General features: G+C 37.6%; 1 protein-coding gene across 1 annotated transcript in view; it reads right to left on the bottom strand.

Moving 5' to 3' along the window:
• FAM13B (family with sequence similarity 13, member B) overlaps nt 1-15,075 on the bottom strand; it is a 38,744-nt gene extending 23,669 nt beyond the window's left edge. Inside the window, exons 1-6 of the mRNA XM_009995269.1 lie at nt 14,909-15,075; nt 14,193-14,383; nt 13,522-13,734; nt 9,675-9,852; nt 8,956-9,100; nt 6,457-6,614 (exon numbers count right to left, since the gene is read on the bottom strand). Coding sequence (XP_009993571.1) covers nt 6,457-6,614; nt 8,956-9,100; nt 9,675-9,852; nt 13,522-13,734; nt 14,193-14,349 — 851 coding nt within the window. The 5' untranslated portion in view covers nt 14,350-14,383; nt 14,909-15,075. The remainder of the gene's footprint in view (nt 1-6,456; nt 6,615-8,955; nt 9,101-9,674; nt 9,853-13,521; nt 13,735-14,192; nt 14,384-14,908) is intronic.
• Between the last annotated feature and the right edge of the window lie 10,094 nt (nt 15,076-25,169).

Genomic DNA, 25,169 nt, shown 5'->3' with positions numbered 1-25,169 from the left:
CTTAACACAACAAATAACTCTTGAAGTCAACAGAAAGCAACTTACAAAATACTTGAAGACTGCATGCAAAGAATAAAAGTAGAATAAATATGTACTAAACACTGATTTACAGGCACTTCACTATTTAGGTGAAGAAATCTTAAAGAGTGCCATCATATGACAGAAATTTGGAGAAGTAGCAATGCAGATTTCTGTCTCTCAAGAGCCAATACTCAGTACATGATGCAGCTATAGGCTCTCAGATGTACAGTCTTTCCCATGGGAAATACTAATCACTCAGTCTCCGAAGACTTCCTGACATCTTGCTTAAGAATGCAGATTTTAACCTTGCTGCCTAAAGCAAATTCCAAGTTACTCTGCTTTCTTGCAGGGTTGCAATTCATAGAGGTTCTTCCCTGCCTGTCAGATTGTTGCATAACTTCCTTCTGCAATGTTAAACAGATCTGCAACGCTCTCCAAGGACAGCTACATTTCAAGAGCAAGGCAGGCACCTTCCAGAGGTTTTAAGATATGAACTAGCCATTTGTAAAGCAGCTGGAAATCTCCTAGCACAAGCCACTTCAGCCTAGGGGAGGCAGAAGAGTGGAAATCAGTTTAACTAAAGCAAGCAGATACAAGAAAGTTAACTCATGTATGTGGTCTCCCTTCAGTTTTTCATTAATATGATCAAGGTTCTGTCATTATAAACAGAGTATCTAAATTTCAAAGTGACAGTACATATGCTACGAGTGAAATAAAAGAACATACTGTAAACAAGCAGTGAGTTGCAACTTACTGTCTTATTCAGAAAAAAAAATTATACTAACTTAATTTCAACTACAGGGTGAGGATGGAAGTAAACAAACATGTTTTGTTCCTTTGAGATGTAACTATGCTCAAAAAGCTGAAAATTTTACTCTACTCTTCACAAACAAAATTTTAGTCTACTCTTTACCCTGCAACAACACTGTTGGCAGCCACAGTTGATTTTAAATACTATTTTCATGAATGCATAAAGTAAACCCTGAAATACAAGGAAGCTTGCTGCTCCACTGGAGAACCAAACAGGTACTGCCTCTGAGAGACCTTGGGCTGATACCAGCTTTGCCTGTGCTGAAAAACAGATTCTCTGCTTACCCAAGAGTAGTTATATCTTGGTTAGACCTTATCAAGTTTATTAGTAGTTCCACCACCAGAGATGTAAGATAATCAGACCACCTCAACAGACTTTCTATTTTTTCTTCCCTTAAGTAGATGAAGCACCAGCAATAAAGGACTTTGAATTAATCACTGGCTGATAAGGAAAGGGGTTAAAGTTGTTGTTTTTTTAATAATTATGCCCTTTTGTACCGGGCCAACAGCAAAGTGGAGTACTTCACCACCACCATGTAACTGCTGAACAGGTTGGTGCTCACAGAAGTTTCAATATTATTTTTTTTGCTTTTGTTTTAAATCAGGCTCATTGTGTGGTTTGTGTGCTTGTCTGCCTAGGTGAAAAAACAAAGCAGATCTATTCCAAACACTTTAACAGAACAGGCAGCTCTGAACTACTACTTCAAAATAGACATTGCTGCATAGCTTTGGAAAACTGAAACACACCTAATTGTAGAAGTCAGATCTTGTAGCCACTAATTTCAAAGCTGCTGGATCAAACAACTGAGTGTGAACAGACTGACATTTCATTTTTTTCTTTCAAACACAAAAATGGTAAGAAAAAATTCACAACTTAAAACATATCATTGATATTTCTGTACACAGAGGTTCAAGTAAGTTTTCTGATACAGACATTTTGTTCTGACAATAGTTGAAATAAAAAAGATGAAGACATGAAGCTGTGAATAAGTTCAGCTTCATGAACAAGATAAAAGAGAGGAGGAGCATGTACAAGAATCTGTGAAAAAAACAGTAAGATTTCAGAACATGGAAAATGTTTTAAGTATTCAACCTCAGTATTTTCAGTAAGTTCCATAAAAGCTGCATCATAAAAGGTATGCTTACATTCTACAAGTACTAATACCTAATTGTATGCATTGAAATTAATTTAATATTATAAACACAGTCACTCCTATTACAAGCTGGGGGGGGGGAGGCAACTGGAGCACAGAACACTGCAACACTCTAATTGTAAAAGAGCAAAAAAAATTCAGTCAAGGACACAAGTACAGATACTATTTATAGGAAACCATGATGACCTGGAACCTTTTTATTCTACCACTTGAGACAATGAGGAACTGTGTCAAGAGTGGGGAGAATCAAATTCATCTCCAAAGAGCCCAGAAGATTTCAGACATGGTTCACAGCAAAATTTTCCATCTCGGTGTGTAACCTTCAGCCCCAGAGCAGGATCGTTCACCGGTGCTTTCACTAAACACCTTTAGGTGCATTAGAGGCACTCAGCAAAAGATGTGCATAAATCAGCAGTATTGCAAAGCCTGAAGAATCCTCTTACTATGTAAAGAATATCTTATGCCTTCAACTAAGCACCTCAGCAATTAAGTACTTTTTGAAAGAAATGTGTCAAATAGCTCTTAGCTGAAAATACAACTTCCAAACCACATACCACACACAGTTCAAGGATACTTTCTAATAGCTGTAACTTACACTGCTCCACTCAGCCTTAACGCAGCATGACACAGCAAGACACAGGAAGGTAAACATCTTTGTTTCATAATTCTAACCCACCCTGAGAAGCCCTTTTGCACTATCTCCCTACCCTTAAAAAGTCTGAGTAAAAACATATTGTAAGATAGAAAAATCCATTCACCAGAGATAACATTTCAAAGTTTGTCTTAGTAATTAACTGACTGCACCCAGATTCTTATTTCTCATTTAAAAAATCATTTGTGGCATTATTTCATTTCACAAGATCTCCATAACACCTTTAATCTCACACCATTTTAAAGTTCAAGAGTCTTATTTACAATCACATCAAAGCAACATTTTCCTTCCATAATTACCTGTGCAGCAGAACTTTACAGGCCATTCTGATTATTTTTGCTATCCCAAATGAGCACTTCATGTAAAAATGCTTCATTTGAAAAAGAAGCAAGCGGGATGCAGGCTGCTGGTTGTGCATACTGCTTGCTGGAGCCAATGGCTGCTTGTCAGACAGTACTTCTGGAGTGCTGCACTAAACCCTGCAGTCTAAATAGAAACAGACTGCAACATGAGGTCACTCCTGACAATAAGCTGCCCAATCAACACTTGAAAGCTCTCCTAACATGTTGATCACAGATTTTCCAGGATGGAAGTAGGGACAAGTATTTGGATGTCAAAAAGAGTGCTGAGCTAAAACAATAATGTATTTCCTAGCAATTCAGGCAGCATTTCTATTTAGTTAGCCTTAAAATATAAGCATTTTGTTTCTCTTTGTTGTTTCTTATATTGCTGCCTTTCTCTCACTGATCAGTTAACAAAAACATCAAAAAAAAGCTCATCCTTGCCTCACCTTTGATAGAAAAATCAAACTGTTTACAGAACTAACTACTTGTCATACCTCTTATTTTTACACATATAATTTTGAAAAACCCAAAGGACATATCAAGAGTTTTTATATTAAGCGTTGGACTAATAATATTTAAGATGAACAACAAAAAGTAAAGCAAATACTGCTTGGCAAAGCACAGGGATGAAAAATTTGGAATAACGACAGAGAAGGATTCCAAAGTGATTATTTCAACATCACACTCAGCTACCACGCTGAGTCAGTAACTCTTTTCTCTGGGAGTCAAGACAGCAAACCCAGAAGAGCCCTGCTGAAAAGGCTTCTGATCATGGAGAATACAATGTTTCCTTTACATCCACCGTGTCAATTTGTGTGCAACAAAGGCTCCCGATTCCAGAACTGGCTTAAAAGACCAACAGGTTTAGTTAAAATACCATTTCCAAGCAGCCACTAATTCAAACTGCATTAATGATTATCCACATTCTCATTGGATCTCTCTCTAACTCAAAGTCAAATTAACACCATGCAGAGCATGAAGGTCATACACTTCAGAATGAACAAATGAAGTAAAGAAAAAAGGTATTGAGCAAAATTATAACAAAACTGTAACATGCAGAACATGCAACCTCCATGTTATTTTTATCTGCACAGAAACCAAAATAGAGATATTTTGGTTCTCAAAATCTAACAACAAAGAGGCAACAAAACTCCACATTAAGGAACTGCAAGAATTATGTTTAAGATCTACTCCTCCACCTCCTTCCTTCAGAAGCTGCCACAGGCCCTATGTCAAGAAAAACATCCCAGTAAACTTGTATTAACATTTGCCTTTTTTTTTTTTCATCAAGAAACTAAAACAAAAGGCCATTAAATGCATACTATGAAAGCCTTTACATTTGGAAAAATATTTACATTATTTATAGTGGTTGAAAGTTTAATAAAGAATACTTTCTTATTCTCTGTATTAATTTTTTTTCAAATGTTTCCTGCAGTTGTTCTGATTTTACTGTCAAAATTATCTTCCTTCTTCTGCAGGGTTCCTTCCCCACAAATTATGTGAAATGCCAACCATAATTAATGCCTATTAATTTATAATTTACCCCAAACATTGAGTAAAAATGTTTTTCTCTTCAGGCTATCCAATTTAAACTCTCAAACATCTTGAGTTTGTCACTACTACTGTGTTCACACATTCCACAAACAAGTAAATACCTGTGAACAGTTAAATTGCTTTAGAACTTGAATTGGAAGAAGTACTTTTGTAGAAATTCTAATTGCAGCAACCTTTTAAATTTAATTCAAACTAAAATTTAACAGCTCGACTGCTGACAAGGATAATTATTAAAATATAATTTAAATAACAAAACAGAATTACGTTTCTCTCATTATATTTTACAAATTCTTGAACTGAAGTATAAAGAAGTGTGCAGCCAAGCAGCTGAACAGATTTCAACCCAAAATCCACATTCTTGAGACTACTCAGTTTCAGGCAGTAAACTTTCTTGTGATTTCCCCTGGATTTCTTCTGCTTTTGGTCACACTTTTATTATAGATTCTTCCTTAACCCTCCCTACAAGTTCTTACATGCACTGCCCACACCTAAGGCATGCTGTAGAGCTATAGAAACTATAACACAAGTAAAGCAGTCTTAGAAATTAAAACTTGCGTACCACAAGCAAATGAAACATAAACTCATGCATTACAAGCAAGTGCAAATAAGCTCTCAATAGAAGCACCATTTTAAGTTAATGTAAATCCTTTATGAGGATTGTTCTTAATTAAAAGCTGCCTCCCACTCCAATACTCCTGCCTGTATTACACACTTTGCAACTTCTAATCTTGCTCACAGTTCTCTACCACCAGAGCACATCCAAACAGATCCCTCTCCAGAGTCTGGCTCTTAGGCAGGCCACACAGGTCCCTCCAGCTCCAGCAGCCCTTTTACCTGTTCAGACAATGCCAGACCCTGGCTTCCTAGGCATTTTTATAACAACTTGTTCTAGAATGCAGTTAAATTAAACCTCAACTTGTGTAGGGTGCCAGTCATGTCACTTCTACATTGATATAACAAACATCAGCCTCTGAGAGTTTAAATTAACTGAAGGAGGATCTTCAGATATTTTACATATATATTAACAAGTGAGCTTTCACAGAACAGGGTACCCAGAGCCTTCTCTTCAACTCTAATGAAGGAGACTTTCTGAACCCTCCAATCGAGTTTTTTTTACAAGCAATCCATTCTACAAAGCCTAATGTACAACCTTACAAAATGTCACCTTTAAAGTGCTTAAAATGTCCTCCACATTGCTCCTACTAAAGGCCTTCCTAGAATGTCTAAATTCCTACCTAAAAATCATTAATAGTCAATATTATCCCAGTTGCTCCCCATTGTCCTTTTGACCATATACAGTTCTTCTTTGTCTGTGGTGTCTTCTCTCTCCAGAGTATTTTCAGGAAGCAAACACACCTACAGAGTCTTCATTAAAATTGTTTATGAAATGCATTTCAAAGTACTCAACTGAATAAGAAAATGCTCTTCTCATTTAACACCTGACCAAACTAGGCATAAAAAACCCCTGGACAAACAAATTCTTGCAAGTTTAAGAAACAAATTAGGGTCATGTAAGGACACATCATTGCTCGCTGGCATGTGACAATAATCCTAGGACTTCCCACTGAAAGGGCATGGTAGAAAGATGGCACAGAATGCGTTTGCACCTACCAATATTCAGATACTTTTTGTAATTCTGCTACATAGTTTACTCTTTAAATACCACTTCACAGTCTCACTGAAATATGCCCTTTTTCCTTTTCTCTGCATAAATCACCACAGTTAATCCCATCTGAGTTCTACTGGCACTTCTGTTGCAAATTTGGAACAATTCTTTTATCCTGTATTTTACCACCACAAGAACTGTACCTACTTCTAAAGCTTCAGTTTGTAGACACCACCACTTATGTCAAAAACCTGACAGCTTCTCTCTCTGACAGCACAGACTGTAAATCTGAACTCCAACGCAGAAACAAGTTACCTTGTTGATGCTGTAACGCTCCTGGAATCCGACAGACTCCCTGTCATATCTAAATGCACCACAGCTGGCCTTTCAACAGGTTTCTCTGTGCCATCTTCTGGAATTTCTTCAGGCTGCTCAAGCTTTACATCTTCCTCCTCTTCCAAGAGATCATTTATCTAATAAAAAACATTTATTTGCAATTAATGGCTTGAAAAGTTCTTTTAAGAGGTCCAAGGAATTATAAAAACATGTCATTTTTCAATTTTAGAAAAGCAGGCACATTGTACTTCCTTCTTTGTAAAATCATATATTGCATATCATTATAAAGCTGCATAGCCCCTTTGAAACACTGGACAAAAACTGAAGAGAAAAGCACCTTTGATGCAGTAAATGTACAGAAACAGATTCATGAAACATCAAAAGCCTGGCCACACTGAGGTCAAGAGGCACAGACATTTTCTTCTGTGTATAAAACAGGGACAGGCCTTATTCATACACGAGAAGCAGTTTCAAACCCTTCTATGAAAGGCAACATACAAGTCTAAGAACCCAAACTTTAAAGTAATAAATGCATACTTACATAGGTAAACATAATAGCAAAAGGATTGCAAAGTTTCTACCTCTCTTTTTGTATGTTTCCAGACACAGATTCTGTTTTTACGGAAGCAGTAAAATATAACATCAAATAATAGAGCCTGACAACTCAATACAGCCACCTTCATTTTTTAAAAAGCAACTATGTCTGGAACATAAAGAGGTAAATGCAACATAGTGCCTGTTTGACTTGCAAAGCCCCTCTGTGATGGATTACTGATGTCTCAAACTTGCAAACCCAAAAAATATAGTTGCAGCAGCAATCTCAAGAAAACGTAATATCTGCCACATGAGTATAAACCAAAATCACTGAATTAAGAAAACTGAAAACTCTGGAAGTTTAAGATTACAAAGAAAGGAGACAGGAGGTGTTTGTCTATTTTTAAAAGACATACAAAGTGTTACAAAGCACTACATTCAGGGTAAGAAACGTATTTACCCTTAACTTTCCTCTCTGATTGCAAAGGCATGTGCCAGTGAAGCAAGGGAAAGCCCACCCGCACCGGCAGCTGAAGTGGGGCTGCAGCCAGAGGGGACAGCAACACTTCTGCACACCCACCGGGAGGGAGAAGGACCCAGCAGAAGTGCACTGTTGACATCTGGTGGAGACACCACGAAATGAAAGGGACACCCCACCAGGCCTCAAACTCAGGGGGGAAAAACCAAACAAACAAAAAATAAAAACAAACCCACACATCACACAGACTGTTACACCCAGGAAACCCTTTGCTAAAAAGTATCACACTCACAGACAAGCCAGTCGTTTCAAAGCACAGACCAACTCACTACATCCCAACCCAAGATGACAGGCCTCAGCCTGCAGTCGCAGAAGTTACAGCCCAGCTTTGTTAATGGCTTCCTGCACACGGCAGGCCTGTGTCAGTTCTCAGCACTAGACATTCCTACAAAGAGCTGATGAGACAGCAAACACTGCAAAGATGCAGCCCTGCTAGAAGAGCTAGCAGAAAAGCTGCTCAATCCAGAACTTGCTGCTCTCACTTGGCAGAGCAGACCAATGGGTGAGAGGTTTACTGCAGTGAAGAAGCCATCAGCTGCCCCAGTACACGCCTTACCTGTCTTGCTAGAAGGGGTTCCAGGAGAGTTAGGCTTTAAAAATTGAGTATTTCTTGTTACCCTCCTTAGCAACTGGTTATTTACCCTTTTTCCTCTTTAAAGAAAATACACCATTTCTTAAGTCAGCTAAGCATATGAAAATTCATGTTACAGCTTTCCATATTTCTGAGGAAAGGTTCACAAACCTGGATGTGATAATACTAAGGTACTCCCGTGCATGACCACTTTTATACCACGTGTTAGAATTAAAAATATTTGCCAAAAGAATGACGTTGTACCACAATACAACATCTTCATTTCCCCAACAACTCTCCATCTCTACTTATTCCAACATGACATGGTATTTTACTTCACAAAGTTGAATGTGTTGCGAGGAAAGGCAGAAGAGTCCATCACTTGCGTGGACAGGTGAATCTGGCAATCATAGAATCACAGAATGGTTTGGGTTGGAAGGGACCTTAAGGATCCTCTAGTTTCAACCCCCATGCATGGGCAGGAACACCTCTCACTAGATCACAAGCTCCATCCATCCTGCCCTTGAACTTATTCCTAATATCTAATCAAAATATCTACTCTTCCAGTTTGAAACTGTTCCCCCCTTTCTACATGCCCTTGTAAAAAGCCCCTCTCCATCTTTTTTGTGGGCCTCCCCAATTCTGAGAGCTGTCAATTTCACAAGCACACCAATGTTAAGAAAACACATTTCAGGCAATACCTGGTTTTGTCAGTTTGCAAGAAACAACTGAAAGGCAGAGTGAAGAAAACTGTATTTCACCCTATTTTTCATAAACAGAGATGTGCATAACACATACTTAAGTGATAATATATTGCCACTTAAAACAGTCTTACCTGCTCAGTTATTGAGCTTAAATCATTAGTAGATGAAAAATCTTCCTCCTCGTTTTCAAAGAATTCATAGTAGTTCTCCAGAAGTCCTGCCATTATTCTGCTAACTATTTCTTGTTCTTTCAGATCCTCCACATCTGTATAAATGCTGAAGATTTCAATACTTGTTTAGTTTAAAAATCTAAATCCAACTCTTTCTACAAAGAACTGTGAATGATTTCTCTGACTAAGGGCTACACTTGACCCAATTATCCCTTGTCTATTCGGAACACACAGAATGTTAAGCTTACCTTCACACTACTGCATGATCAACTTTGGATTAGTTTATATTTAAAAGTGATGAAGTAACAGCTATTTAGTCAATTAACTTTTAATGAGGCATATTTAAAATCAAAGTATTTCCCACAGAGAAGAAACCCAAGTATACATTATAATTTAACAGCTTTCTCACTACATACAGAGATCTCACACACCAACTCCAAAAAGTGTGAATCTCAGTATAATTAAAGCAATGCAACAACAAATTAGTGGTTTCTAATAACACAGCTCATAGATTAGCTCTTGTTTAGGTCACAAATGGTAAGACAAAACTGGGATGAGGGAGTAGGGTGGAAAATAAAGACATTATCTAAAACATACTATGTACTTGCTGGTGTTAATACTAGTTAGTACACTGTCAAATTCACAGAAAAAGGCAGATTGAACTTTTATAACTAACTTACTGAAAAACATCCGGGCCAAAGACTGCAGCTAAAGAACTTGCCGACCAGATTTCTTCATGATGTGATGCTACATTAGCTAAAAATTTACACAGAAACTTTAACAAACTGTAATTAACCGGTGGAAGCTGTTGCAAGAGGAACCTCAACTTCCTTCCAAATTCATCTTCATTATTATAATCTGAAAAATGCAACAACAACAACAAAATTTAATCATAGAAATAAAACACTTGCTTTTTCACGTTTGATGATCAACTTTTTGACTCTGACAACAATTACTTACTTCTGGAGTACAATTAATTTGGTCAAATCACAGCCTAAAGTGTCAGAATTTTACTTACATTTGTTTGGTCATACTGAATTTCTCCATGGAAAAAGGGAAAAAAAACCCAATCCCAAACCCAAAAACTGAAGGGTCCAGCCTGAAGAGCATTTACAGTGGTAGCACTTCATAACAGTATTTGTCCCAGCATCTCATCCTCTCATTTCAGTCTCTGGATTAGTCTCTTCCTCTCTGATCTCTCCAAAAAAGGGTGGTAAATCATTTTCTATTCCATCACTCTTCTTCACTGATGTCAGAGGTTTTGAGGGGTGGGCAAGAGGCAGGGGAACATTAAAAAACCCTTCCCCAGTCCTGATTCCATAGCACAGTACCTTCAGATTACTTTCCTAATGATAAATTGAACTAGAAATTTAAATTTATTCTATGAAGCAGAAATTGATAACCTAAACCAATGATTTCCACCATATCCTCCTCTGCAAGTCCCAACAGTACCTTCCAGCATGTTTTCCCCAATCAGTGCTCACTCAGGTTTCTGATAACTTAGGGCTAGCTTCGCTGTATCTTTTCCACTGTTCTCACTGTTTTCACCACTGTTATAAAACAACTGCTTGGCAGAAGAGCTCTACAGTCAGCAACAGCTCCAGAGATAGCAAGCTAACTTAAAAGCAAGTTAAATTCTCCCCGTTTCAGATGAGCTAACCACTTTGTCACTTTTTCCTCTACAAGCTTCCCATTCTTAACACTCGACTTCCTCTTGTGATACTTAACTGATGAACACAAGCAATCTCAATGCAATCATTCTAACACAGACTTAGCCTGTAGCCTGCTGATTCAATTTCAGGCATGAAAAAAGGTCACCATAAAACTTCCACACTATCACTCTACATCCAACTATAACCTTCAAAGCATCTCCCCATAAATCTCCGTTACGTTATCAGCCCTATAGGCAACACAGTTCAAAGAATTGACAATTGTTTGTACCTTACTGAGAAATTCCATATAAGGAAGTATCAGGAAAGCAAAACAGGAGAAAAATTCATACTAGCAGACCTCCTCTTCTTTCTTAGACATTTCAAAACTCTTCTTAGATCAGTTAGAAAGGGAAAAAGATGTTTGAAGATGATGAGCACTAACTCTGTCTCTCTAGAAAAAAGAGCTGAGACATCCTAGTCCTTAATATTGTATCAAAGCAGTGAGTAAATTCCCTGTTGTGTCTGTGCAGTAAAACCAACAGGAGCTGTGCAGAGTTTCATTTATGCAAAGTCAACATCTCGAGTATGTGAATACAGGTAACCAGGCACAGGGAAGTAGTTCTCTCAACACAGTAACACTATCAAATGAATGCATTGTTATTAGTTTTTACTCTACAGATGTGTTTATGAAACAGAACAGCAAAAGAGAAAAATGTTTTCACAAAGTAGACCTTCAAAAAGAAAGAACAAGAGAGAGAGGTGATAGTCAGACACATGCTGATGTTTTGTCTAAACCATCTGTCTTAAAATTTAGGTTCTAAACAACAGCCAGAGACCTAAAGTGAGAACCTTCTTATCTGTAACTCAAGTTCTCTGACAGAAAACGATGGATATACACTCCTGGGCCTAATGCATTGGGATCAAATTCACACTTCAATTATTGCAATCACTTGCCTCTGTGGAACCATCAGTACGTCTGCACAGAATGGGCCTCAAAAGATGTGCATATGCCACATCTTTTTGTAAAAGTAAGTTCTTTGGAGAACTAAGCTTACCCTAACAACAGAGAAGGTCTGCTAAAAAGGCAAATACCAGAAGTAACATATGGACCCAAAATTACTACCATCTTTCTGTAATTTCTGCATTTCTGTAAGTAATTCCTTCACCTAAAATGTGGTTCATGTTGTAATTCTGGAAACTAACAGAGATCTCTATCAGACAGTCAAAATATCAAAAGGCAAAACCTGAGTAGAGGAAACTGAAACTCTAATTTTAGCATGAGGAAATAACATTTAAAAGTTAAGTGCTTTTATTTCCTTGTTACAGATAACTTTAAATCTTTGTGAAATAAATTTGGTTTACACTTCAAAAGACAGTAAAGGCAATAAACTGCAAGTTTAAGTGAAGCTTGTCTGCTTACTTAACAAAAGGGACCTAAAAGTGGATTTAAATGCTGAAGAACAGCTCTTTTTCCCAAAACAACCCACATGTAAATCGTTCTACAGATATCTACTCAAAGAAGGAAAAACTCCAATTTTCACGTTATACTTTAGAAGTCCTAGAAGGCAATTACATTGTCACAGCAAGCAAATGTACCTCTATCACTTATCCAGTCCTGACAGGTAACACTGAAAATCAAGGTGCTCAGCAGTATTAGGTGAGCAACCAGCAGCATTCTGCATTACTGTCTTAACAATCCTTTTTATTTATCACCTTTTTCAGGAGGAAAAAAACCCAACAACAGTCTATTAGCTACTTAGGTCCCAAGAACCATGACTTTAGCAAAGCAAGCCAAAGAGCAGATATACCACTAGTTACATTCCATGTCCCCTTCAGTTTCTCATTACTACACAGGGCAAACAAAGAAACAGAACATTAGTCCTAGCAACCTTCTCTTGTCAGTAGCTTCTAAAAATTGTTCCCAATGCAAGACTCTTTATTGTCTTAGACCTCAGTCCTCAGCCTCTGCCCAACAACTAGCCAGATAAACACTCCACATCCAAAGTTTGGATATACAGGCTGCCAAGAGAGGAAAATGAAGCAGCTTCACACTGCTGCAGTTGACCCTCCAGTTCAGCACACGCCAAATATAGCAAAACAGCACAAGAAAATTCTGCTATACTCACAGTACAAACCAATTCCCACTCCAAACAAGCAGGACTATCATGAGCATTATCAAGTTCTTATTAGCAATAAAATCAACAACAGAAAACTAAATCAAACAAAAATGTGCATCTTACACAGCAAAACAAACCCAGCACTTTAAGCACAAAGTAACACTGGAAAATGAACGTAAAGAAAACACTGTGCCAGCATATGGGTGGCAATTTGAAAGGGCAAGGTTTTGCAGTATATGAAATAACACACTTAGAAACAATATGCTAATGACAGGTTTGGTGTTTTCTTCCTACAAATTAATTTTAAATGGAAAAAATTCACAGTGAGAGTGCAAATATGACATGAGTATAGAGCTGGAGATCTCTTTCTCTACTACACAAAAGCTTTTAAGTGCCATGGAACATAAGAAGAGTAAGTGAAATTCAGACAAAGCAAGGCAAAAGCATTCCCTAACACTTTTTAAGTAGCAGTGCACAAGAACATGGAACATTCAGAATTAATAAGCACAATACGTCACAGCTTCACTGCTTTCCTGCATGATGGATGAACTATGTTTCTGAATCCAGACTGAGTTTCCTAAAAAAATACCTATTTATTTAGGGTTTGTGTTAAGAAAGGTCTATTTGGATGCTTCTTGATGCACATCATTACACGAAACACCAAAGCAACCCTAGTGCCACTACAAATCTCAATTTAACACTAGTTCTTACACTTTAAAATAATAAAATCAAACCACTGAACCAAAAATAATTATTACCTTGAGAAAGTTGCATCAAATGTATGTGCAAACTGCCTGGGATAACTGGCTCTGGAAGTTCTTGCAGAAAAAATCTAAGAAGGCTAATAGCTGAGGGTACATCTGCTTCTTTAACCAGGTCCACATCTTCTCCGTTATCGTATCGTTGCCGAAGCCACTCCACTGTTTCTGCATTCCCATTGACTTGAAAAAGTCCTTCTTGTTCCAGACCCCCTTAGACAGATAGAAGTTGCAAAAAATAAACTTTTCAGTCTAGGATGGAGAAATGTATCAGAACACATGGATTACGAGATACGTGCAATTCATATATGGAATTAAAGATTTTCAGGACAATATTTTTGCAAGACTTCTGGCAGTCCTTTTGCCAGCAAACACTTTCTTATGCTCCATTAAGAATACAGCTAAAAGGTTAATATTAGCAGTACCTAAAACACACCATTTCCTATGCAGTGCCCTACTGAGCTGACTGCATTAGTTGTTAGCTAGAAAACAGTGGCAAGCAAACATAATAGGAGTAAAGAAAGGAACTGGGCATCACCCAAAAAAACCCCATATCATATTCAATTAAATATAAGTAACTTAAGGAAACAAATACTCTTCAAAAACCACAATCTATTCTGTAAGAATAACAGTTAAATATATTATTTAAAGTACAGCAAGATCATACATACCATGTTCCTCAATATAGTCCACAACATGGCGGACTATGAATGGAACCTCATTGTCTGGTTGCCCTTCTTGCTGCAGCTCATCAAGTGGAATTCCAAATATTTTGTTAGCAAGAACAGAGTTGCAGTTACTCAAGGAAGGGGAGGAGCTCTTCCTCATATCTTTTTGCAGCCAAAAATCAAAGCTGTCTTTTCTGTCAAATAAGAGGAATGAAAACCATAGTTCAGTATAAATGCTGATGTGTAACACAATATGCTTTAATTACCTAATGCAAATACTCTCCAGTCTCTCTCGATCAGTTCACTGATTTAATGAAAAATTTAGTTGCTCAGTTATAGCATTCTTCCTATCAAGCTGAAACTCAAGCTTTACTGTCAAGTCTTTGCTTGATACAGGATCTACACAGGTATTACCAAAGCCAGCATAAGTCACTCAGTTAAACTGTTACTCTGTCAAAACCAAAATATTTCTTCTAGCAAAGAAGAAACTGTCTTTTCAAAATAAATAAGAAAAAGAAAACACACTCAAACACAAGCAATCACTTTCACAGGATGGCACAGAAAACACAAAGTACATACTGTTAGTCAAAGCACTGCAGCCTAAATTAATTCTCTGTTTACTAATGGCTGGATAAATTCAAATGTATTAGACACACTGAAATCTATAGTTCCTTTTATTTTTTTGTCCATGCACATGTGAAGTAGTTCAAGCAGCCTACCTCAGAGTACTTAAACAGCCGAGTTTGAAAAACGTTTTCTGCGCCAGCTGCCCTCACTGACCAAGCATTCTTTTGTCATTTATGGTTGTTTAAGATTATGGCAAAAGATCAGCCTGTAGTTCCTCATTGAAGAATAGCAGAACTCGATCAGTACTTCAGCAGTTAATCTGAAAATAAGGAAAATATTATTAGACCATCAAGTTTTCAACAGTTTTAAACTCAGTCACAAGTGTAAACATCACATTTGAGGAATTCTCCTTGTCAAAATAATCAGTTTCTTGCTCTGAACAAGAAAGGATAAAGACCAGATTAGTATGGCTCATGGCAGAGTATGCAAAAAAAAAAAAATCCCCTTTTTCACTTAGGAGTTAACCAACTTAAAGCAAAAGTTAGCACGGAACATCTTAAGACTTAACCACTATGAAATCATTTTCAGACTCATTAATTCTTCTTCCAAAGACTCATGAGGTGTTCAGTAGGTTAGACACAAGTGTTTTATAGTACTTACCACATTAAAACATTTAGCAGCTATACAGTTCTTAGAAGGATGTCAGGCACTGGATAATACACTATCTTGAAGCAGCACAAAAATACCCCAAAGTCCTAACTAAGGAACATAGTCAATCAGTTTTCAGTGGTAAAGATCACCTTTTCTAGACAGCTGATTATGTGTCCTCACTGCCAAAGTCCAAGTGATCATCTGATCTGGTCACAGGAAGTAACTTCTCCTAAATCAGTCCCTAGAAACACCCACAACAAAGTATATGTAGTCAAATTTTGTGACTCATAATTTAAGATCAACATGAGAATTCAGCTGAAAGACTTCAGAAAAGCACCTTCTCTCTGCTCTTCAACATGGTTCTTGCTTCTACTGCACATCAGAACAAATTAGGTTTATCTTCACTTTCAAAGTCCTGACAACATACTGCTCTCATTTCAGCACCAAAATGCCTGTCCAGTCATTAGCCTATGACACCAGAAATACAGAGTACTTCCAATAGCTTGAATAAATAACACTTTCCTCCTGCCAGTCCTCTTCCAACTGCACCCATGTGCTAAGGGAGCTGGCCATAAGCTCTATACAAGACTGCTTCATCCTCCTCACAAGTTTCTTGCATTGAGGCCTAGAGGAAAAAAGTATTTCAGGCTTACAAGTGTTTAAATCTTGCCTATCAATATAAGCAACACTGACCAATATTCTTCCTTGTTCCTTGTCATCTGTCTCTACGAATTGTCTTGTATTACAAACAGGTTGTAAATCTGTTACGTGTCTCACACAAGTGGATTCTGGTCTAAGATCAGGACTCCAGGCGAGCTGACAACAGAAAATAAAGGGTTATATTCCAATAAACAGGCTTTGCCTTTTTTTACCCAATCATGTTAAACTCTGTCACTGTGTAATCTTGGTTACTAAAAGATGCTACCAGATTTCAACAGTGAAGCAGTTGCAATTCGTGACTCTCCTATAATTTATGAAGATACTGCCCAGCAATTTTTTCTTATTACTTAAGGGATCGTCAACATAATCTTTGCATGCAAATACATTTCAATCAACCCAAATATATCATGCAATTTTTAAAAGATGAAGATGCACACAGTCCATTTTCTCAAGTTCTACCAAGGTAAATCTATCCACAATGAACCAGAAAGACTCCTGGCAGCCAACTGTGAGGATAATGGAAGCTGGGGAAAGAAAAATATCTTTGATGGATCTGCCACAATGCTCCAGGCTGCCTTGCTAAAACAAACAAACAAACCATCAAAAAAAAATCACCCAATAAAAAGAGCAAATTAGAAGCAATGTCTTCTTTACACTTTTAACACCAAACGAACAATCCTGAAGTCCAGCTTTCTTAGCAAAGATAACTGGGCTTAGTTAGCTGACGTAAAAGCACAGCCACTGTTACCAGGTGCTGCAGACAAATAGGATACCTGAACATTCATTTCATTTAGGAGACATGAAAAAAGAAAGACTTCTGTTTTAACTAGCTTGGCAGTGTAGCAATGAAGTTGAAGCAGCCTGGTTATCTCATTGTTAGAGCAAAACTGGATTTACAACCTAAGGTTATACTTGAAACAAAGTTTAATGTGGCCTATCATCACCTAGAAAGAATTAGTGAAAGCCTAATTTTCACTTTCTCAGATGCACACATCCTTACATACACACACTTCAATACAGGATTACACAAACCACTTTCTTTTCAGAGCACTTAAGCCTTTTCCCTTTTAGTACAGGCTTTAGTGTAATCTTCATAGGCTGTGATACAATGCATCTAGTACTTACCAAGTCTAAAAAAAAAAAAAAAGCTAGAAACTTTTTTAAAAAGTAACCTTGACTTCCTGTAAGTTTTATTTCCTGTTATTTCCAACATTGTAAAACTAAGGATAGGCTCAGAACCTGTTAATAATTAAATATATCTCCACATTTCACAGTCATCAACAGCCTTCCCACTTGCCCTCCCTAACACAGGATATAGACCACTTGAATGCAGACACGTATAAAAACCAAGATATATCAACTTCATATTTCTAGAATCTTTTACAAAACCTAAGCAATACTGGGTTGGTTTTTTTATTTTATTCAGCCATGATCAAACACCTCAGAAAACAGGAGCTAACCCATTTAGTCAGCTATTCCTACTTCTGTTCATATTATCCTGACCCTTTTGAACATGTGCTTCCCCCTCCCAGTTTCACAACCTATGTGCTTTGCAAGAGAAACATGGCAGTTTTTAAAAAGTACAAGTTTATGCTTTATTATACATATTCTGATTACATCTTTCTCAATTTACCCCCCGTTACTACAAATGTTTATAAAGACACTTAAGCTACAACACTGTTCCACAAAACTTAACCACAGAACACTAAAAACACACCTTACTGGGACCACATATTATAGCACAATTTTACAAGAGACTGAAAAAACCCACACTATGTGCTATGCAACATCTTCAGCCCAACCATCTTAAGTGACTCTGTATTGTGTATTTCAGTGCTCTCATCTGTCATAAGTAATCAAAAAACCAAAACCTATTTTTGGGGAGTATTGCTTTGGGTGTGTTTTTTTCATTTTAAGTAAGGCAAGTAGTTCATACAGGCTGCTGGGAAAACAGTGCCAAGAGTTTCATTTTGCCATCATAATAGCATTCACTTATCTTGGCAACTGGAGAAGAATTCACACCCACATGTGAAATGCCAATAAAGGAAACACAGGATACATGTCTAACTGTTAATATTTGAGGAATACATATGAAGAAGTTTAGACATAAATTTGGTTCAGCTTTTACCGTACTATCATTTTAAATTAAAGTCCTCAGAGTTCTACCACCTGTCCTTAAAACAAAGGAATGAAAAAGCAAGAAGTAAAAATATAACAAACACAAAAGGCTACAAACTTGAAACCATGCCATAGGAATGAAAACATTAATTCTCAAGTAGAATTTCTGCCACAAGTCTCAACTATTTAAGCAATTCTTTTATTTGCTTGTTTTATCTAGGAAGAAATTCATACCATCCGTGAAGCCAAAACCCAAGCAAAGCAGTGACTGTCTGCTCTATTTTTACTGTATTATTTTGTGGGATTAGCAGGCACCACCACTGATTTTATGGTAACATACGAAAAGTAAAAACTGAAGGTAAGATTTTTAGAAGGAAATTTAAAAAGTGTTCCAGGGCAAGAAAGTCACTTGTCCCTACTTCTTGGGAAATACACCTCAAGTTTAGGCTTTGACTCATCCAGCGCATGGTGCTGTTATAATGGGAGCCACCCACATGCCTGCACTCAAGGTCCTGCAGAACACGGACACATCCTCTGGTGCAAGGAGGATCAATGCTCATTTCTGCAATACAAGGAGATTGATTTACCAACAGAATTCCACCACGACATTAAGGTGTCTCAAAGTTTTTAATTTATTGTTCTATATTTGATAAATAAAAATAATGTATTATGTTACTTATATGACATAGCAAACATAATTTGAAATCCAAATAAAGGATAAATCTTGTTTTTTAGCTAAGTTTGAAATGTTCAAAGTTGTAAGAGATTTGAAAAAATTCCAAACAATGGCCTAGACTAATGACACAGATTCCAACTCGGAATCACAGAAACTTTCCTCCTGTAATGACATCACCCAGAGCTGGCTGCCAGGTGTGAGCAGGAGCAAGGCTGGGAAACCTGTGTACCAGCTCGCTGTGGAACATACAGCCCCATTTGCCAACTGCTGCCCTACACATTGTGCCATTCTTGTTTTTGAAAAAATGGCAACCAGCACTCTCCTTTTTTCTCCCTTCCCTTTTAACCAGATAAAAGGAAACAGGTTTTTTTAAAAAGTATTACCGTGATCATAACAACTGGCACTAACTGATTATTTTTATGCCATTTGTACACTGAAATTACTGTTAACATTCCAAATGGCTGAAATGCTTTTGGGCAGAAGAGCCTTTGCTCACCTGATTTTCCCATTTTTTCAGCTAACAAGTAAAAAGATATTTTGCTCATTTGAATTAATCCAGTAAAAATTGAAAAGATGGCCAAGTTGGGACAGGGGACACAGTTTTGAGGAAAAAGAAACCAAACCAAAACCTGGAAAAAAAAAACCAACACCCCAAGCTTTAGGCAAATAAGTAGAACACTACCACAAAGTCAGGACACAGAAAAGGACAAATGATACTTGTCTCAAGAGCACAGCTAAAATCATGCAGAGCTGAGCAAGTGCTTGAACATGAAGAGACAGAATATTCTCCATTCTCAAACAACTTTAAAGGTACATTTATGTACTTATGACTAATTTCAGTAGTTGAAACATAAATCACATTAAGAAGTCTTAAAAACAGCAAGACTAGCTTAAAAGAGATTTTTAAAGCAAGATTTCCTCTTTTTGACTGTCAGTGAAATTAACTATGAAAAGGCAAAGTCTGGACCGGCAAATCTGGAAATCTGGACTCAGCTCAGTTCTAACTGAAATTTAACAAGCTGGTTACAATACATTTCCCATCCCCATAAAGGCACAATGTTTTAAAATAAGCATAACTACAGAATTTAACTTGCAGTGTTGACAGAAACCATGGTAGAATAAGCGTCTTTTCAAGCAGATGCAATGTTCCTGCTCCCCTCATCTTAGTGCTGTTATTAACCTTTCACTGACATGTTTGATTTCTGGATAAAGAACAAAAGGAAACAAGTGTGTTATAGTTTTACACACAATCATAAAAGGAGTCAGCAGACACATGAAACACCAAATTTTTCATTAATAAGCCCACTACTTGCACGTATGCCTTCACATGTGTACTCTTCTCACATACAAAAAAAACCTCAGCTCTAGCTGATATTCTCCATCATCTGCCACCAGCCCTCCTGAGACAGCCTGAGGAAATAACCAACTGACAGAACAGTGGTTACACTGGCAAAGTAAATGAAAGTACAAAAAAATACAACATCAGATTTAGCAGAATACAATTGTAATGCAATTTTTGTTTCCTGGAAATGCAGTACCAAGCCTTCTAACTTACAAATTAGAACAATTCAAATTAAGCCTTTTATGTCGTTACCACGGAAGAAAGCAACAAAACAACTCATGAAAGCTCCTCTAAAAAACATATTACTAAAATTGATAGAATTTTGGATTTTATTTTAAAAATTCATCCAAGACATCACAGTATCGAGCAGTGTTTATATTCCAGTCACTAAAGTTTAGTCTGTAATTTCAACTGACAGGAACTGGCAACACTTTCTCTGGAAAAGCCAATCATCAAATATAGATCTCCATGAGACGCATATCCACTGTCCAGAAAAGTGGACAGGAGTTAAGAGTAAATGCAAAATTTAGGAAAAAAACCTACAAAACTTCAAATCTTAAGAAGCAAATTCAGCATTTAGCATCTGCATTGCAGTAACTTTAGTCAAGCCTCAAAATATAGTGATTGTTTTAAGCAACACTCCGTAAAATTTCACATTTTAAAAGCACAAGCTGAGAGACCACCAAAACGTTGGCTGATTTTCAAGTGTTTTGATATGCAAGGTAACATGTTATATTCACTTACTAGTTAAAATCCAACAGATTTTTAACAGCATTAGTGCAACTCAGAATCTTCCTACAGCTATACTGTAAGGAAGAGGAACTAAAAACCATCCTCAGTACCAGAAGAGAGATGTTTGCTCACTGCTTCATAGCCACCACTGAACACTGCCAGATTTGCTCTCAGCTGCCAATGCACATGTGCAGATTCATAAAGGAACTTCCTGCTCGCACAGATCCCATCCCATTCTTAACAACAGTAGTCAATAAATAAAAAGGCTTCTGTATCTTGTGCAACAGCTAATTATATTCATCTAACTTGCCTCCCCCCACAGTAAAGCTGTACTGTACCAACCACACACACAAGTGTCACTGCCACTGCATCAGGTAGTACAGAAGTGCAATGGCATTACTAAAGTACAGTAAGGTTACAGAAGTTATCAGTAAAATTATGCAACTTGAGAGGTTCACGTTATAAAACCACAGCATCTTAACAGTTGTCACTGGTCTTAAGACAGACTTTGGAACAGAAGTTAAGCTACCTCAAAGACACCGAAAAAGCAAACTATAAATATATAATGCACTTAATTTATTATACATAAGTTATCATATTACATATATTTATCATCAGCGTGCTTCTCTCCCTCCTAAAGAGGTAAACAGAAATACACACTGGAACTCAAAACATGACAAAATGTCATACATAGCCCACTTGGTACAGAAACACCATCTCTGTCATAGCAATGACCATGTGCCACCAAAATAAAGGACTGTAAGATATTTCAATGAAGAGTTCAATTCTGTAGCAATTACCCTTTGAATTTTAGGGGAGGAGGGGAGGGAAAAAAAAAAAAAAAAAAAAAAGAGGACTGCTAATGAGGTCTCCACCAAAAACAATTCTCGTCGCAACTTGCTCATGACCAAATTTGAAGATACCACTAGAAACCACAAGGTCAGAAATTACACTGCAGACTAAAATTAGGTAACCTGGTTACATTAAAAGAGTGACAAGACAACAAAAGATTTAATGAAATGTGAAGTTCAGCAAAAAGGAGAAAAAAACCTTTCAAACATCCATGCTTAAAAAGAGAGCATAAAGGAAGAAAGAACCACATTCATAAGATTCCAGCTCTTATCTTTTCAATTTTTGTCCAAGTATTATTATCCTACACAGCTGAGCACAAATTTTAATGCTGAACACACTGCAGGGTACATTGACAAGAGACATCTGAACAGAGCAGCTAGTGAGACTGGAACCTGGACAATCAATTCAGGGTTCCCACCAGATACTCTGTTCTGGTCCAGCAGCTGCCCCACCCAAATGTCCTTACAATGTCCTTATCTTATGCTCAGATAGTGAAGAAAATAAACAGCAACATGAAAAAGCCTCTGCAACCACAGTCTTTGTTACAAGCTGCTTGAGCACAAACACAATGAGGTATCTGAGTTTTAAGTTCAAGTTTGTAGTATCTTTCTTCTTTTAAGACAAATATGCAGGATAAAATTTCACACATTCACAGGTGAGAGAGCCTAAGAACAGAATTGTTTGTTACTATCACAATAGAACTATTCATTCCAGTATAATCAGAATACGGTCCTAGGTTCAGCTGCCAAGTACTACCCATTTCTTGTACTGAATGACTCCACCCCTGTTGCAAACCTAACAGCACCATAGTTTCCAGCACCATAACCATCTTCTGAACTACGGGTTTTAAGCCTTCAAAACAAATCGGCTCAAAAAAAAAAAAAAAAAAAAAAAAGAAGCCTGGTAGAAGATGCTGTAGCAAATACATTTTAATTTAGGCTCTAAGAAGATAGAACTTTCAAAATCCCAACAGCTGATTAGACTAAGCCAAATATTAAAGCCTTGAGCTAGTAAATTATTCATTTTCATTACTAGTCATTATTCTCAAAGTTTTTGCAGTTAAAATGTGTAACTTAGAGAATGTAATACAGTCAGCAGGAGACTCAAAAATGAATTACCTTACTTTACTACCTTTCTAGGAAGCAATGCTAAATTCTTGTACTCTGTCTGAACACAATTTAAACATGAGACATACAGTCTCTGTGCTGAATATCTAATCTGTCACTTCAAAAACTGCATGACAAGTAACAAACTTCCCTCTTTCAGAGCCCTTCATAGATGCTTTAATACTCCTTCAATTCTCTATCTCCTCCTCAGATGTTGTGGATAAAGTGTTATTTTTCTTTGGTTCCTAAGTAACAGTCCTCACATCTAAAAAGATTAATAAATAACTAACTGGGCCCGCAATACAAGAAAACAGTTAAAAGGTTCACCATCTTTCAACTTCACAGATCCAAATACTGAATTACCCTGCAAAGATGTCAATTCACACTCATCCCAAGAGCTACTACATTCTTGGTTTGTGTGCTAACGTGGCAACAAAAAATTATCTGGTGTTATGCACAGAATTTAAGGACAAGTTGGAAGCATTTTCTCATCGACATCACTTCCTCTTCCTTAAGAGCTGCAGCTCCTGGGGGGCAGGGGTGAGGCAGGGAAAAACCAAAATAACCACCATGAAAAAAAACCCTCAACCTAAAAAACTCACCTCGAACTTGGCAGGTTTTACTCACTTTCTAATGAGCCCTACAAAAGGGCATCACTGCTGAGCTATAAACATTTGACCAGAGATCAAAAGGTTGAGCATTTGAAAAGGAAAAAAAACACCGCAAAAAGCCTTCACACACAGAAAGCAGAGGGTTTCACATCTTACTGATGCCTGTTTCAAATGCATGGAATATTTCTTCAGCCTCACCCGCTTCTGCAAACATGCTGTTAGGTATATTAGAAAGGAAAACTTCACTGTTTTTACAAGTCTCATATTATGTGCCACACATGACAAATACTAAATTAAGTCTTTTAACGAGGTGTAAGAAGGTCCTCCGGTGATACAAGCAGTGCACACAGCAAGAACCCAAACTGACTAAGACTGAGCAGATAGAAACTATTGTTTGCCAAATTCAGCTGTTTTGACACGTTGTCCATCTCAAAATTTGCAAGCATTAAAAAAATATCAGGAGCTCCTCCTAGTCAGTTTCTTTGAACAAAACCATGAACACTCTATTTGATTGATTTTTCTAAAATAATACGGTAAATTTCCAGTTTGATGCTTTCAAAACACTGTGGTATTTGATTTGTTATTGTCATGTTGCCAAGATAAGGAAAGGATCCCTATGGTGCCAGACAACATACAAAATTCAGACAAAGAAGAGATTCTAAATACCTTCGAATCTATGCAACAAAGAACACATAAAGCAATGTACTAATAATGAGCAGTAAAAAAAAGACAACGATGTTTTTTTTATTTGTCTAATATGTTTTTTATTTTCTACTGGCAGATTAAACTGCACAGAAGACAGAAAAACTTCAAAACTAAATGCTAATCCAGTTCAATAATTCATTCCGAAGTCACATACTATTCCATCCCTAAGGACAGTCAGGAATATGAGTATGCCTGAGTACAAACAATGGTGTAGGTATATATCAGTTTCGGTTTTGTTTTTTTTAATAGGGAAGAGTGATTAACTGGCATTTACTTTCTTCATTTGTTACCCTCCCCTCGAACCCGACAGCAGTAACAAACGCTGTACAATTTTAAAAATGCAGCCAGACCAAGGAACTGAAAGAGAGCTGTATATTACGAGTTCAAGTTTCAGGGTTTGCTGGCAGAGGAAGAAGTACCCTAACATAGAGCATCGCATGTTATAGCAAATTTTGGTAGCAAGAGGCATTTGCACTCCAATGTTTAAATCCCTAAGGAGCTTTCAAGAACAATGGGAACCCACACTGACAGATTCCTCCGAAGATACATTTGGTCACAGGCTGGAGCGTTAAGTCCATAAGCCAGCGTTCCTAATGCTAGTGCTGCCTTCCTATTCACAGATTTAGTGACTACCCTTCCTTAACTTCTGGAACCAACTTTGCCGGCAGGGAGCTGCTCGGCTAATGCTGTCGGGGCGCCAAGTCCCATGGCAGGGGGGATAAAGCTGATCCCCCGCGGGAGGAAGGGAATAGGCTCGGCAGACAACTCCGCTGGCAGAGCCAAGAAATCCCTGCTGGCTGTCAGGGCTGCCTCGAAGGTCCTACCGACACAAGTGCAAGCTGGGAAACGATCGCACCGCTTGACAGCTCCCTCCAAGAGGCTCTAGCAACTTCGGCAGCACCACCAGCCCCGCCCGGCCCGGCCCGGCCCCGCCACCTACCCCGCCCAGACGAGGAAGTT

Source organism: Chaetura pelagica, unplaced genomic scaffold (genome assembly GCF_000747805.2).
Source record: "Chaetura pelagica isolate M959 unplaced genomic scaffold, ChaPel_1.0 scaffold420, whole genome shotgun sequence".
NCBI classification, from domain to species: domain Eukaryota; kingdom Metazoa; phylum Chordata; class Aves; order Apodiformes; family Apodidae; genus Chaetura; species Chaetura pelagica.
Note: the sequence above shows the minus strand (reverse complement) of the source record. Positions and strands in the feature narration are given on the sequence as shown.